The sequence below is a fragment of the Temnothorax nylanderi genome, unplaced genomic scaffold (assembly GCF_030848795.1).
Source record: "Temnothorax nylanderi isolate EJ_2023f unplaced genomic scaffold, tnyl_v1.0 TNYL_tig0046_pilon, whole genome shotgun sequence".
NCBI lineage: Eukaryota > Metazoa > Arthropoda > Insecta > Hymenoptera > Formicidae > Temnothorax > Temnothorax nylanderi.
The window spans coordinates 1314246-1330454 of NW_027249108.1; the positions used below are offsets into that span (position 1 = coordinate 1314246).

The 16209-nt window shown below is 43.4% G+C and overlaps 2 protein-coding genes and 1 long non-coding RNA gene across 11 annotated transcripts; 1 reads left to right on the top strand and 2 right to left on the bottom strand.

The window, feature by feature from the left end:
- Window positions 1-17: 17 nt before the first annotated feature.
- LOC139772116 (uncharacterized) lies at window positions 18-7580 on the bottom strand. 9 transcript variants are annotated; one of them, XM_071705521.1, is made up of 6 exons: window positions 7451-7580; window positions 4617-4858; window positions 3795-4186; window positions 3470-3685; window positions 2647-3012; window positions 18-2427 (listed from the first exon to the last, which is right to left on the bottom strand). In XM_071705521.1, the coding sequence occupies exons 2-6, from the start codon at window positions 4834-4836 to the stop codon at window positions 2203-2205; spliced, it is 1419 nt and encodes a 472-aa protein (XP_071561622.1). In that variant the 5' UTR covers window positions 4837-4858; window positions 7451-7580; the 3' UTR covers window positions 18-2202. The 9 variants fall into 9 exon arrangements, with proteins under 9 accessions (XP_071561622.1, XP_071561627.1, XP_071561629.1 ...); XM_071705526.1 differs by lacking the exon at window positions 7451-7580 and adding an exon at window positions 7376-7397; XM_071705528.1 differs by lacking the exon at window positions 7451-7580 and adding an exon at window positions 7258-7370.
- Window positions 7581-10175: 2595 nt separating this feature from the next.
- Window positions 10176-13690, bottom strand: Hd (humpty dumpty). The gene is made up of 7 exons (XM_071705509.1): window positions 13334-13690; window positions 12264-12905; window positions 11854-12182; window positions 11396-11607; window positions 11136-11339; window positions 10865-11045; window positions 10176-10771 (listed from the first exon to the last, which is right to left on the bottom strand). Exons 2-7 carry the CDS (start codon window positions 12899-12901, stop codon window positions 10575-10577), a joined length of 1761 nt encoding a protein of 586 aa, XP_071561610.1. The 5' UTR covers window positions 12902-12905; window positions 13334-13690; the 3' UTR covers window positions 10176-10574.
- Window positions 13691-14843: 1153 nt separating this feature from the next.
- Window positions 14844-16185, top strand: LOC139772119 (uncharacterized). The gene is made up of 3 exons (XR_011718057.1): window positions 14844-14937; window positions 15289-15642; window positions 15980-16185. It is a non-coding gene; the product is annotated as an uncharacterized lncRNA (long non-coding RNA).
- Window positions 16186-16209: the final 24 nt, after the last annotated feature.

The following is a 16209-nucleotide window of genomic DNA, read 5'->3' on the forward strand; positions in this document are numbered from 1 at the left end:
GACAAGAAGCGGGAAGGTTCTTGTCTTCACTTGAAAATTTATTTACACGCGCTACACACTATATATAGAATGCAAGATATGAACCTTTCGCATACCTCGCACGGCAGCGACCAGGGTGTCTATATCACTGAAAATAATTGCACGTTACCACGGGAATGGACACGGTCACGGATGGGTGAACGGTGTGTCCGTGAGATCGAGCAACAGCCAGTTCAACAAAACAGAACGCAATTCTTACGATAACAATCAATTTGTATATACAACAGTAATAACCAATTATAATGACACTGACACCACATGATATTCCGACGTGTACCGAGCGGACGTTCGCGAGTGTTTCGAATTAGGGCCGATTCGACGAACGTTCGCGGTAAGACGAGGCTACCTCGTCGACATTGTCGGCACAATGTTGCACAAATCGTAAAACTCTATAAAAGAAATACGCCTATATATATCAGTCGCGAATCTAAATAAATCGAGAGGAACCCTAGGCCCATTTATTTACGTCGAGATTGTGCGAGTACTCGCGCAATTCTCGTCTTTATTTAGCTATTCGCGTCTTAGGAGCGCACCCCGATTATATCTTCTTACTTTTTTTTATTATTCATTAACATAGAGGGAAAATTCGGTAAAACTGCTCTGATAAGGTTTAAGTAAGCCGATTGAATTATTTAGAGTGCCGGTTCAATTTCAGACATTCTTACGTCATTATTATTAATGATGTGAGTCTGAAATTCACATTATAATAATGATGTGAATTCAGACTTATCATTATTATTAATGATGCTAGAACCCAAGTTGAACCCTCCTGGAGAAGAGCTGTCTCGGGTGGACGTTGGCTTCTTTCAGGTTTCATTATAGTTTGCAACTTTTATGGAAAGAGAAAGTGCCAACTTCCACCATGGGAAGACCAAGCTTTGCTTTTTGGAGCTCATTCTTGTTATTCCCTGGAGGTTTCCCGTCATCTAAGAGACGGTAGTACCTGAGAAATATTCGAGTACTCGCACACCCCTAATTTACGCCGTCGCGTGGCAGAGTGTTGTACGCGTAGTCTAACATTTGGACATTTGTACTTGACGTATTATAGTCGCGCGTATGACAAAATATTACCACGTAGGCATGACTCACACTGTATCAGATACTATTGTGTACTACATTATTGCAACCTAGTACGCACGACACTACTGTGCACTGGCGGATCCTAGAAGAAGGTTTAATGGTTACAACTCTCCCCTTCTAAATAAAAAAAATTAGTTTTGCTAGATTTATTTAAAAAATCTAAGAAAAAGTGGAAAAAATATAAAAAATTTTTTAAAAAGTAAAAATGGGATGTAATGTTTCACCACATCTTCATGGTTGATTCTGGAGTAAAAGCGTGATACCAAGAAAAATATCAAACCGAATAACTTTGTTGAAACAACACCCCAATATCGACGTCAAGATCTGCTAGTGCCAGTATGTGTATATGCATATGTCATCACGCGCCTCTCGTAATGGTCTCACGTTAGAATAACGTCATTCACACACGTCATTTCGTACAATGGGCATGGATGCTTTCATTCGCGGAGTGAACATTTTCGAGAATCTCAAACCAAGATATATATTGCATTGTGAAATGTTGAGCGACGTTACGTTGGAAGATCAAAATTGTTTACAGTGAAAGTCAAGCCATATTCTTCACGCGTATATTATTTGGTCGGGTTTATACACATATATATTTATGTTATGTGTATGTGTGTGTGTGTGTTGCGCGCTTGCGCGTGTGTATGTGTATATAGAGCGCAGGTATTCCTTTATATTAATCTTACTGTTCGATACTAATGATACCAATCGATGACGATGCACCTAGTCGACGATAATCGACTCTCGCTTATGCTGTTGGATTCTTTGGAGGCTCGTGCGCTTTGGTAATAACGTTAGTAGTCGATATCTCAGGTACTTACGTTAAACAGTTCGCAGTAACAGCGACGCGAGTGCTCGTTTGCATATACGTATATATCTGATCGCGGACGAGAAAAACATTATAAGCCCTATTGAACTTGAAATAGACTCGGGGAAAAAGATACCACGACTTTTCGGAGAAGCTCGATAGGTTTCTTCCTTCTTTATGTTGCATTGATCATCGCGTTTCGCGATTGTGCATAGAAAAATATGGTTTACGGATATTTGTGAATCCAGATTTCACAAAATGAAGAATTTTATTTAAACGATATCCTGGCCATTTTCGACCTGGCAGCCGCGGTTGTCTTTTTCCCTTTGGGACGAATCGTCATCGTCACGATGCGCTTCTTTCCTCTTGCCATCGTCTCCAGTATTCCCGGAATTTTCACTCTTATTCGTCGAATTCGCGGAATGCGACTTGTTCAATAGAGAGCTAAACTCGCCAAACTTTAAAATTTCTTCCATCGCAGATTGCTCCAAATTAACCTGAAACGTTTACAGATAGCTGGTATCCGACTAGGCCATCAGAAAGAAGCTCAGTGTACATACAGTCCGTCATGAAAGAGCGCTGTCTGAAGGAGAAATTATTATTTTAAAGAAATATGAGAAAGAAACGCAGACAAATTGCAATGCAGAACGCAATGCGGACAAACATTCTTATGTGACGGGCTGCAATTACAAATTCTCCGATATCTCTTGCACTACCTTACGTGGTCTGCCGCGTTTGCCCTTCGTTGGTAACGAGGGGATTGTTTGGTTGCCCTTTCTCTTCGGCCATTGCAAGTGCGAATCCAGATGTTGCTTCAGCTTGTCCTGCCTAGCGAACATTCGCGGGCAGATACTGCAGGCGAAGGGTCTTTCGCCCGTGTGCACTCTTCTATGCCTCGCCAAGTGCGACGCTCTCGTGAAAGCCAAAGTACAAAGGTCGCAGGAGAAGGGCTTATGTTGCGCCCTTTCGGATTTGCTCAGCGTCCTTGTCTCTCTTCCCTCGTTTCCTCCTACTCTCTTCATGACGTCGTATTTCCTCTTCACACTCACCTTCGACGGTTCGTCCGAGCTTTTCGAAGTTTCCTATAAATTAACGAACAAAATTGTTTTAAAAGCTTTGTAAAAGCGATTATAAATCAAAAAGTTATTGTATTATATAAAAAAATATATCAGAGAAAAGAACGTTGTGCTTCAATATGTAATCTTATATGTATACTTGTATATGTATGCATATATAAAACGCATATGGAGAGAAAGAGAATTTTGCTGTCGCGGCAAAACTGTCGCTGCGATTGCATATTTCGCGAGAAAACGATTAAGCTTTGCTACTATAATTAGTTATTACAGCACAATCTGTTTTGTTGATAAAATAAAAAATCTTGCTGTATAATTATATTTCTTTATATATTGCAACAAACTAATCTGTCTCGAGTAAAGCAGTTTGCTGTTACAGTAAAGCCGTTATTGCTTCGAAATTTATTACAACCGCGTAAAATACGCTTCGTTAGCAAACTTCCTTCCGGTAGATAAGCTCGCTTACCTGTACGCTCGATACCGCGACATCCGTCGCGGACTCGTCGTCAAGATTAGGCTCACATTTGACGATCCTCGAGGAATCCTCGCAGCTCGATTCTCGCGAGGAGTCTTTCGATCTCGATTCCAATGGGTCGTTGTTTCGTGTCACGCGGCCCACGGATACTCTCTTCTGCCCTTTGAATCTGGTCTCCCGCTTGTACATCGGAGGTGGTATACGCCTCTGAAAATTATTACAATTAATATATATTAGGAAGACTTTCTAAATAATTGAAACGATCCTCAGATAATATCTTTCAAAATGAGTTAAAGCGCATATCCCCCGAGCTTACAATTTGCGTTTCCGTGGATCGCGGAAGCTCGTCGAAGCTGTCCTCGTGCCCGTCGATCACCATCGGGTCGTCCTCCACTTCGATATCCTCCACTTTAATGTGGTCCTCCATCGAATCGACGGTCGAGTGCTTCGGCAGGAAAGGGATCACCGACGGCTCCTTGATGTACTCGGTGGTGTGCACTCTGGTTTCGATATGGCATCGCTGCATCCGCGTCTCGACCCTGGTGTAGAGGTTGCGGTTGCTCTCCTGGTTTTTCTGCTCCCCGGAAAGACCGCGTATCTCCAAATCGGTGGCAGTTTTTATCAGCGAGGGAAGGTGCTCCTCCGCTACATCGATGGATCCTCTGTACATGAAGTCCAACAGGCATTCCATTTCCTCGACAGCGACACCTGAGCGATAAAAATATACATCAGATGCATTTTAATCCCTTCACGCGAAAGTGTTACAAGTTTTCTTCAAAAATAGAGATGGGGACAAAATCTTTCCTTTCAATTTTTATTTTCACGCGATGTATACCGAGTCCCTCAAAGGGAGAGAAAGAAGTAACAGGCAAGCCTGCAAAGGAGACCACATGTTTTTTTTTTAATGGGATTTTGCGTCTTTATGTCCGCTGGAGCGCAAGCTCTCATAAAAATCAAGAAAAAGATTTTGTCGCTATCTTGAACAGCTGTGTAAAAAATAGCTTGTAACACTTCTTTCTTTCTCTTTCAGATGAAATATTTTGTGTAAGAAATAAACAAAAGCTCTTGAAAGTTTCTTTCTTTAGACATCGTTTAAAACGTCATGAGTGTTTTGTCGAAGCGTCAATGTGCCGTATACCTTTTAAAATGAGAATGGGTTGCTCTCCGTAATGTTCCTTAAAGACCCTTTCGAAGTAAGGACTACACGCTGCCAGCACCAATCTATGGGCCCTCAACATGCCACCCTGGCAAGCCAAAGTCGCGTCCGTCAAGGAGCCGCTCTTGTAAAGAGCCTCGAACAAACCCGACAGATTCGCCAGGTGATTGTTCCACGTCAGGTTGAACGTCTTCTCACCCATACTTTTATCGAGTATTATCGATCTGAAAAACAAAGATTTCGTATTTTCACAACGCCGCGGTAGGACCAACTTAACTTTTACACGCAAAAGAGCATGTTTTTCGTATGTATTGTAAATATGCTTTTCTCTCTTTTCTAATCAAGTACGTTAAACAAGTGGTTATGTAAATTAGTAATTAAACGCACGCATATGCGTCGCGTGTACCGGGAAATATATTCTGAAAAACTGTCAGAGCTGCACGAACCGCGTGTTCTCGGACGGTCTCGAATTCTCAATTAAACATATCTCGCGATATATCTGCATTGTCTTTTTTTTAATATTTAGAACAGTTGTATATCTGCACGTTTGTTTATACCGCCCCACGTTATATTTTACATTATAGGCATGTTCGTTTTAGCTAAACTTCTTGCACGGGCCATCTTTCCTCTTTTTCTTTTCACGTTGGAGAGAAAAAGAGAAAAGATGAACCGTGCAAGAAATTTAGCTAAAACGAATATAGGCCTTATATTTTGTATAACAACGAATTGACTCGCCCGCGTGAACTGCAATCATCTAGTTTGGCAGGACGCGCGAGACGCAGAGGATGCGCAAACCGAGGAATTTAGAGAACGCGTCGAGATATTCCCTGAGAAGCGGTTTCCGATCGAGTGTAACTCGTAACAGGAAATATTCCGGACTATGCAGACAGTTATTAATCACACGCGTGCGCGCGCGCGGAATGCTAATAACGCTCTTCGCGATATATCCGCGATCGTTGCGTCATAAGTGAAATAATCTCGTCATGGGCAGCCGCGCGGCGGGGCAGCGGGGGGGTGACGCTACTCGGCGCGGCCAGACGCGCTTTTAATCGGCACGTTCCGCACAATTATTCCGATCCCGCGCGCGGTGATATTCGTCGATGTGTCACCGCGCGTCCCATAATCGGCCGCGTGACGCGAAACAGTCGCGACGCATCGCTCGTCAAACACACAACGATTGGGAGACCCGTTTTCGCGTGCCCCCTCACCTCTTACAGCGAAATATTCTATCTCTCGGTTGTTGTTCTCGTCCGAACTGAAATCGATTCGAGTTCGTTTCTTAAATTTTCATACGAACGCGTTCTACACGGGGATCGCTCTACTTATATTCGCGTCGCGAATTTACGAGGCGGACGGACGTCGAGCCTGGAGCATCGTTGTTGGTAAACTCGCGAGACCGGGGGGGTATGTCGCGCGCGCGAAGAAGAGATCTCGAAGGAGAGGGTTCTCCAAGAGAGAGGCGGTTCTCTCGCGGGCGTTCTCAGGCGCGTGTATGCGTGCGTGCGCGCGTGTCGCGTGCGTGTACGTGTGTAACGACTAGGCTAACAACGACGAATAGTCATGCGCAGAACGTGAACCCTCGCGTTGCCTCGATCCATAATTTTGTTGGTGGACCCCCCCACGCATTTCCAAGGGATTCCCGTTCCCCCCGTGGCCGGGAATGGGCCAAACGCGCCCTTTTTTCCCTCCATCTTTCCCCCGTCGCGGGCAATATAACGCGACCGGAAGAGCCTCGCGAATGCGACACCGACGCGAAGTTCCGCGTGATTTTAAGGATCTAAGGACGTTTCCGAGCTTAAGGACTGAGCTTAACGACGTCTAAAAAAATCCGGGATTAACAGCTGGCGCTTCCGACAATTCCATTTCGCTGATTCCATCAAGATAAGATATGCGCGTCGTTAGGAGAAAAAATGTAAAACGGATAAGAGATTCGAACGAGTTCACGTGTGATGTACGATCGCTCTCGATACAAATATGCGTTTCGCACGTCAATCGTGCAGCAAATTCGCGTCGAGGAACGTTGCTCCGACGGCGACGAGCCTCGAAGAGGCCTTGAACGTCACGGGCGACGTTCTTCCGTCGGGCTCGCGTAACGGCGCGCGGCCCAATCCGGGGAACGATCGGCCGATTGATCGGGAGGAAATACGGGTCGAGGTGCGACGCGGGCAGAACAACGAGGGAAAACGCGCTTTGGCCGCGAAGCGAAGCGCTGGTAGCGCGTCACTCACGTGCGACTTACGTATACGAGTATACGCGCGGATCCGCGCGACGACGGGGACGGGGAAAGGAGGGAAGGAGGAGGAGGGAAGGAGGAGGCGAAAAAAGCGGCGACGAGGCTCGCACGTGATCGCCCTGTCCCAGGAATGCGCGAGTCTCTCGCGCGTCCAAACGCGAAACCACCAACGGCGCGCGAAAGACGTCGGGAGTCGCGCCGGTGCCCCGATGCCTCTTCTCTCTCTCTCTCTCTCTTTCTCCTCTCTCTCTTTCCCTCCAAGCTCTATTAATATCCGCGCCTCGACGTCGACGTCGCGCCTCCGGAACGCGCGCTCCGGCGGCAGAGGCGGGGGAGGGACACGCGACCAGGGGAGCGAGAGAGAGACGGATGAAGAGCAGCGGCTCTTACCTCTCTCTCTTTCGCTCCGTCCCGCGTCCCTGCTCCACGTCGCGCGATTTCCTCTCGGTCTCGCTAGAGGAAGAACGCGCGCAAGAAACGCCGTCGTAGCGACGGCCACCCCGGGTACCTGCGACCTCCGACGAGAAAAGCTCCAATTTCAGGGCGGACGACGGTGTCGCGGGGGATCTCCCCCCTTTCTCACCGATGTGTAGGTGTCGGAGTCGGAGTCGGCCTCGCGTGTCGGAGCCTCCGGCGCACGGCTGGGTGGTTTCTCTGGCGAGTGGCGATTTCCTCGGGCGGCGACGGGCGCGATGTACGTGTACACACTCGCTTTTGGAGGGGCGGGTGATATTCGCGTGTAATCGCGGGATAGGAGAAAACTACTGCTCTGCGAGGGGCACGGCGCGACCGACGGCGTGACGCGACGCGTGCTGGGGCTCCCTCGACCGAGTCGCGACTGATATCATTTCCAGCGGGGGACTGTAGGGTCGGCGGCCAGAACCCCACCAGGGGGTCTTCGTGCAACCCCCACGCGGCGTCGTAGTAGTAGTCGTGTACATCGTCGACATTGCCGCCGCCGCCGCTGCCGCCGTCGCCGTCGTCGTCGTTGTCGTCGTCATCGTCGTCGTGGTGTGCCGTCGGCCTCTCAAAACCCCCCGCGCACGCACACGCGCACGCATTTCACGCACACGCGCGCACGTGTAGCGTGCCACGGGGAGAGCGTCGTCGTCTCTCTCTCTAACCCCCTCCCCTTTTCCCTCTCTGTCTCTTTCTCTCTCACTCGCTCTCTCCCCTCGGATTTTCCGTCTTTTTCCCCCCTTCGGCCGAGCCCCGATTTTACATCGCTCTCGTCTCTTCGTCCCTCCGAATCGGATCCGTCTTTCTTGCTCGCGCACGCCGCGACGCTCTTCCCCCCTTGTGCGGCCCCCGTCGCTTCGCTACGCGTCGCGGGTGCCTTACCAACGCCCGACGCGTACCCAGTACCCAGCGATCTTCATCCACCCCGAATCCTCGCGTCGACGAGGGGTTGCCTCTCGTCAGGCGAAAACAACGCTCCTTTCTTGGCGGGATCGACTTTACGCGGGCTTCGAGCTTCGAGTTTGTATTTCTCTCTCTCTCTCTCTCTTTCTCTTTTTTTTCTGTCTTGCGCCATATGCTACGGAGGTGGCATTCGGGAGATAATTGTAATCTATGTCCCGAGATAGCTATCGACATTTCTACGCAGTATCATTAGGGGTGGCGCCGACCGAAGGACACAAAGCGCGCGGATCTCGGGATGCGTAAATACGTCGAGACGCAGGGGCTGCGTTCCACTTATCGCTCACAACACTCGCGAGCATCATTTCTTCCTTGTTTAACATTTGACAAACAACAAGGATGAAATGATTCCACGAGCGTTGCGAGCGATAAGTGGAACGCACTCAGGGTGTGTCGCTTGCGTGCTTCCGCTTCGATCAATTTTGAGTCGACTTTGCCCCGGGGGACGATCGGTCACCATCCTTATCGCCGCTTCTTCCCGATATATATGGATGTTACTAATAAGACTCGAATTAAAATCTAAAAGTAAACTTGATATCAAGCGAGGAAAAGTGATTTTAATATTTGTCTTCCCCGCAATTTTCTGAGCTCTTTTTTCTTTTAGTTTGCAATGAGCGAAGAGCTATGATACGCCTCGATTTTTGCGGAAGAAAAATCGACTCGATGCAACCGAGAGCTCTGCAATCCTTGAGAGAGACACGTGGACCTGGCAGGTAGAAACCGTCCTGCACATTCCATATCCAAGAGAGAGACACGTAAACACGACGTTTTTAATCTCATTCGGTTAAAACGAACGTTCCCTCTCGGAGCACGAGCCGAGTATCGAACTCGGGCCCGTACTCCCATTAGCGTCTTCGAATTCCGTTTGTATCGCACGAGCGATAAGATACCCGTCGCTCGCCAGGAATTCGCTCGCACAGAAAGGAGAGAGAGAGAGAGAGACGGGACGGGGCGGGGGACAGCGGGAAGTAAAATTCGCTCGTGGAGAGAGAAACGTGCGGCGGCGGCAGCGGCAGCGGGCTGGAAAACGGCGCGCTCGCACGAAAAATTCGAGCCGCGCCAGGAAGACCTTGCAACGCGAAACCGCCTCCGCCTCGGCGCGGTGTCGCAATACGGCGACGAGCCCTGACGTAAGCCCCCGGTATGGCGCGTGTAATTCGCAGCCGTGCCCGCGCGTCGCGGCAAACGCATCCAACGGGGCGATGTTCCTACGGCGAGTTTTCTCGGTCAAACTATTCTAATATTTATGACGCGTGCTGTCAATCGTAATTGCGCCGAGCGGATCATATGGTATTCGGAAGAGAGAGAGAGAAAGAAATGCGTCTCGATGTAATAAACCAATTGATTTTCCGTATTGTGGACACACACACGCTCTTCCTCTTTCTCTTTTCTTTCTTTCCCCCCCCTCTCTCTCTCTCTCTCTCTCTCTCTCTCTCGCTGACCCAGGCGAGTCCGGCGAGTCCGGCAACTGATTTGGGGGCAGCGGGCGAATATCGATTCGTTATTTTTAGGGGCAATCCATCCGCTGTGCGGACCCCACCTACGTCGTTCCCGGGGTTCTCGAACGGCCCTTCTTAACGATGGTATTACCGTCGCGCGTGACTCCTTCTGGGAAGGCTTTTAAATTAACGATGACAATGCGATTGTCCTTCCTGCATAAAAAAACAACCGCGTTAAATTAGTTCGTTATAATCGTAATCTCGTTCTTTCTTCCCTTTTCGCATTAAACGTGTACATATATACGATATATAACACAATAAAAAACAATATTTGATTTTTCCATAAATGTACCAACATTAAACAAAAGTCCATATAACGCGATAAAACGTAAAATATCGATTATTATAATCTACAAAGTTATCGTTAGGGCGATTACAATATTACGTCGGTTTAAATGAAAACGTCTTTATCTGATATCGATAATGTTCCTTGTCTTCTCACACGTGATATGTACAATCTCGCAATTTAAAATTACATGTTAAATTACACACGTTAAATTACACGTCAATAAAAATATAAATCTTACAATTTGTGTATATAAATCATGTAGTTGCATTCAACATTCGTCATCACATTAGATATATACTTACATTTTAGATGACATTAGATCCCTATATCTTCACAAGCATAACGATATTTCGTTATCGGACGTTAAGTACGTGTCGCCAGCGACGTAACATTGTCCTAACGCTTAGGCTAAAGTCAGTTGCCTTTTTTAAATTAATCTTTACAAAGGTCCTGTACTTAAATCTGTACTATATTTATTTCTAAATTATATGATCGCAAGATCACGACCATGTATATAGTCCGTTAAAAAATTTGAGGCTATCCAAAATTTCTATCCTGGCCGGGTCGGGACTGCAAAAATGGCTCAATAATTCTTCGTTAAATCCGCAATCGCTCAAATTTTCTTGCCCGAAAACGTTAGGCGGTAGAGAGTCCTTCGTGGTATCGAGATCGTCTTCTCTCGTGACAATCGCGTGGCCTGTAGGAGTATAAATGTTATTTTCGCTATTTAGTTTGTAAGATTCCGCGTCGATTAACATGCACACAAACACGTGTATTCGCGTGCCCGTACCGTGCCTCGCCGTGGAAAACGAAGTTGTCGAGGCCAACTGCGCGCAGCTTGCCGAATACTGCTCCAATTGGCTGGATTTCATCAAGTGACAGAGAGAAGGCAACACATGCGGCAAAAGGGGTCCTCTCAATTCGAGGGAATAGTATCTGTCGTTATTATCGCGCACTACGCTTTCTCGAACCTTTATGAAAAAAGTAAAAAAAGAAAGTAACAGATATGGGACCAAAATTCTCTAAAATAAAAACGAACTGTTCTGTCAATTATGCGATACCTTGAGCGGTTTTAACGTAGCACCGTGGAAGGCCGTCGGAGCCAAAAGCGTAGGAGGAACACCGGCTAACCCACCGGTCATCGCGATAGCCGACTTGCAATTAATTAGGAAGTTAAACAACGCCTGCGTCTCCACACCTCTTACGAACACAAGGGATTGTCTCAAGTTATCTACCTCGCTTTCTTTCTCCAAAGTCATTCTTGCCTAAAATAAAATCGCAACATCAGGACAAATTGAGAATACGCAATATTTATGCATACCTGTGAGTGATTAATTTTCTTAATTTCTGAATTTTCTACTCCAAGACTCTCGAGCCATGCGTCTTGAGTTTCGTCATCATCTTCTTCTTCTTCGTAATTTTCACTCTCTTGCTGGCAATCCACAGTAGACACATCTGCAGTTTTAGAATCGGAATCTGTCGGGTCGGATCGTCTTTTGTAATCCTTCCTTAAAGGCATAGAGAATTCTATTTCTGAAATATGTTGAAAGACACAATTAATTTTTAAACAAAATAAAATTTAATATTCTAAAACCTGTTTTTATTTTTATCCTACAATGTAGTTATATTTTAACAATCGTAAGATCATTATTTTTTATCACATGCCTAACATTTCATTATTCATATTATGTCGAATACCTATAGCTTTACTAGTACTGTCGTCAAAGATTCATTTTATCGATAAATAACTAAATAAAATAAGTAAATAGAATTCGCTACCTTCTTGTTTTAATGACTGACGAAATCCACGTGTTGTAGGTGTAATGAGAGCATGAATCTCCGACAATCCGCAGATTCCAGCGGCACGAAAAAGCACTGTAAATGTGTTCGCGCATACGTAAAAGTATGGACATTGTCTTGCTCGCAATAAATGAAATAGGGATCTGAAGCTATCACACCATTCTCGATACAATGCATCTTTCATATTTTGATTGTTCACTATCGATGCATTATTTGCGAGAGATGCACTCACTTTGCCAGCAGAGCGAGGGAATAACTCTAACCATGGTAAAGATGGATGTTGCCATATCAAGCAACATTGATGAAATCTAATCAGAATATTTAACAAGACATTATTACAAGACTTAGAAAAACAAATAGACACATAGGCAAGGACTAATAAAACCAACCTTGCGTTTAAACTAGTGTCCAAAGTTGTCTCTTTCTCTCCGATATCTAAACATCTCACAAATCCTGTGGTGCCTGATGCCTCTTCGCTCGTTTTGAGCTTGCCATTCCATGGAAAAGGCTTTGGAGACATAAATCTCATTTTAGTTTTCAATGTCCAATCTATAGGAATATGCTTTGCACCCTTTGGAGCGCTTGCGTCTGGAGTCTGATTAGTCGATTCTAGTTTTGAAAGAACGTTAGCAAAAGTCAAGGAATCCTTTGTAGATGAATCTGTCGTTGGCTTCTCCTGTTGAACGTCGATGTGTAGTAATTCAAACAATGTGTTGTCGTTACTGATTTCTAATCCAGTTGACGTTAAATCCTTCTGCTTCTTACACGTTTCATTGATCGCGAAAGGATTCTTACGCTTCTGGTAAGATATACGTTGTGGTACATTAACACTGTAGTTAAGCGCGTCTAAATTCGTAGCCGTTTGTTGATCACCAGCGTTGACGGTCGTTTTGTTTATACGCGCTTGAAGCGCACGTTTCTTTAATTTCATACGATGCAGTTGCATCACTTGATCAGGACGCGTCCACTCCAATGCACTTGCATTTTCAGATTCCGCCATTGGCGTGTGCAAAGTTAGATTTGACATGTCGCTGTAAAAAGTTTATATAAGATAAGTAATAAGTTATGTAAGATAACCGAAGAACATTATGTAATATTTGTTATTAAAAATTTTATATTATAGCAGTAATTCTATAGAACGTTGCAAATGTATAGTAATAATTTGAAATATATAATAATTTATAAAAATATAATTATATAATAGTATATTTTTTATATAATAATTTTAATACATTTAATTTTGTATAGTTAGAATTTAAACAGATTTTAAATTTTATATACATATATATAGAATTTATATAAATAATATATACTATATCAATGCATAATAATATATCAAAATATTAAAAATTCGAATAACTGTAGAAATGTATAGGTTAGGTAACTTTTCGTTCCAAAAATAATGTTTAATTGAATCAATTATTAATTGATTATTAGAAAAAGAAAAGGAAATACGTACTGTATTTTATTATTCGCCTCACTCGTATCAATCGATTGTCAATATAACGTTTTTTCGTCTATTTTACAAATGAGGTTAGGAATACGCGATTTTGTACACAATGCCAGAAAGAAGCATCCTGGCCATTCCTGGCAATCCTGGCTGTCACTGGCTGATCCTGGCCATCCCGCATCCCGGTCTTTTTCATGGGACCGTCGAAAGACCCTGTACACTAGCATCAGTATGTACATCCATTTTCGAAATTGGTACTACGTAGCCACGCTCATTTTCCGACACTGCCGATAAAACATCATTTTGGTGCGCGTCCATGCTACATCTGCAAATTGCGCGATTTCATCTGATAATGCACAATTTAATTTTATTTAATCTGGTACTAGTATCGAGGAAAAGGTATACATAAGCAATATTTTTAAAGACCGTCCTGCTTGTACCGAATGCCATTGCGATTAAATGCACTAAGAAAAAAAAGTTGTTAATTAAATGTCGCAGTTCCGGTTTATCTAAAATATTTTTCGAATAGTTCTGAACATACTGAACTTTTCTTAAAAGTTCACGGCACTAGCAATGTCGTATGATTTTTTTTATAAATTAATACCACCCGAGCGCCGCGTACTTAGAGACAATACATTGCAGTGATATGCTGTACGAAATGTTGGAATTCTGGTTTATTTAAAATATTTCTCGAATACCTACTAAAAGTTATGAAACGAAACGTAAAAGGCACGCACCGTGTTCACAGCGATGTAATCATCAGCGCTGGTGCGTGAACGTTATCGCAAAATAAATTCGGTCTTTTGTACGTTTAATTCTAAAACAGAGACCTTTGAGTTCTGCTGCATCCTCTTTCAAATTGGTTGTCAATAACGCAGTAAGAATTTTACTGACAAATTTAGGACGCAGTAAGCCGCTTTGTTTGTATCATCTTGCGTTGCAGTCTGATATTGCCGTTACATGTAATTGATTCATCCGAAATTTAGGGGAGAAGCGCATTTATTAAACGGAAGTTACTCTCTAAATCTGAATCAGTGAACAGTACTGTGAATCAGTGACTATTCACTATAATTCAGATTTAGAGAGTACGAATTGTTGGCCAGTCGTTCCACAATGCTTACCGTAATGACGACTAGAAGAATACGCATGTAACAGGTGAATTAATTTCAGTACAATTAAGCATTAATTAAGTCAACGAGGAAACCTAATTGTCTGTCAAAATATATACATGGCACATTATCACTTCACATACTGCCAATTAATATAGGTACATATTTAGCAAATTATTTATTTTATAAGATTGGAAAATTCTTGAATTATAAACTGAATAACATTTTAAAAAATTTAGGATATTTTTTTAGTCAATCAGCAATTTGCATCAACGATTGTCATTGCGTACATGAACGACATACTTTCTTAAAAATTTAATGACGTCCGAATTTTTGCCTCGAGACGATTTCACAATGTGCAAACTGACGAAATTATGGAATGCGCAAATTCAACATAGGTAACGTCAGCGATTTTTCGGGTTATATATAGTGACATTGAGGAATTGCGTTAGTCTCATCAAGTGAAACTGTAAGAGCAACACGATGTTTTCGCATCGAGGATTAGTGAGTAAACTTTTCTGACATATGCTTTACATTTATTTAATATTTTTATGAGTTTTTAACTTCTGGAATTAGAACTTTTTAATAATAAAGCCACATGTCATCAGCGTTAGACAGAAATTTTGTAAAAATCAATACGTAATAAAACATTTATTTCTTTTCTGCATTTTACTTTTCCTCTAATTCGATTTTTATACCAATAAAATAATATTCCATAGTAAATTCATAAATATGTGATCTTTCTCTCAATAATTTTAAATTGTTAAATAAATAATTTAGGGAACAAATTTCTGCCATATCAAATATCTGTTCAACAACAATCTGCATAAAGTTTTTTTAATCATTCTTTTTCAGTTCTTAGCAGTGACAATCTCGTTAGCAAGTATCGCACTTGCCGACGTCCTAGTTCAACCCGCCGGCTATGAACATCAATACTATAGCAATCCACGCTATTTGCAACATCAGACTGTTTCGCAGCACTGGATACGATCTCCGACTGAACAATATCGCACGGAACAATTACCGAACCAGGAATCGACGCGATATCTTTCGGGAGTTCAGACGGTGTACCCCTATGAATCGAACCAAGCTCGTTCACATGTGTTAAGCTATCCACATCGTCCACACCATGTGCATTTCGCAAGAATAGGAGGTCATAGATATGTACGGCCCTCGGTGTATGGATATGTCGGCCATCCTCAATCTTTGGTAAATGCTCATTATCCTATTACTTAACCTGAGAAAATGGTATAAATATAATGTTTCATTAACTTAACATTCGCAATATTTTATTTATATTACCATCATTTCATTGAAAATTTAAATTTTATTTAATTTCATATTTTAAATGTAATATTTAATTTGAAATATCTATATGTAACACCTAGAAATTTGTCTTACGGGACAAATATGTACGTCACTTTATTATTGACAAACAGCTTTTCTTGGAGTTAATTATAACACAAACGCTGATATTTGTCGTGTTTTTGTACATGAATTGATCCTATAACTTATTGAGATTTTCTTAAAAACGATATTTCTCTAGACAGTACACAACCGAAGGAAAAGATCACGTAGATCGGATCCTACAAGCGCCGAATCCAGTAAATCTGAGGTCGTTGCACATGACAATGATGTGGCCGCGAAGTCGCCCTTAACTGACGCCAAGCATCCTACAACCATCGACTCGTTACTTCCAGGAAATGAGCCTACTGATACTACTGGTAAATATTTCATAGAACAAGATTAAAATTTGACATCTTCAAATAATAACCT

Coding starts and splice junctions, on each gene's coding strand:
- Hd (XM_071705509.1), bottom strand. CDS start 12,901: ATGTCAAATCTAACTTTGCACACGCCAATGGCGGAATCTGAAAATGCA. Junction 12,183..12,263: donor GACACTAGTTTAAACGCAAG/GTTGGTTTTATT, acceptor TATTCTGATTAG/ATTTCATCAATGTTGCTTGA. Junction 11,340..11,395: donor AGAAAATTAATCACTCACAG/GTATGCATAAAT, acceptor ATTTTATTTTAG/GCAAGAATGACTTTGGAGAA.
- LOC139772116 (XM_071705520.1), bottom strand. CDS start 5,139: ATGCAGATATATCGCGAGATATGTTTAATTGAGAATTCGAGACCGTCC. Junction 4,187..4,616: donor ACCCATTCTCATTTTAAAAG/GTATACGGCACA, acceptor TTTATCGCTCAG/GTGTCGCTGTCGAGGAAATG. Junction 2,428..2,646: donor AACGCGGCAGACCACGTAAG/GTAGTGCAAGAG, acceptor TAAACGTTTCAG/GTTAATTTGGAGCAATCTGC.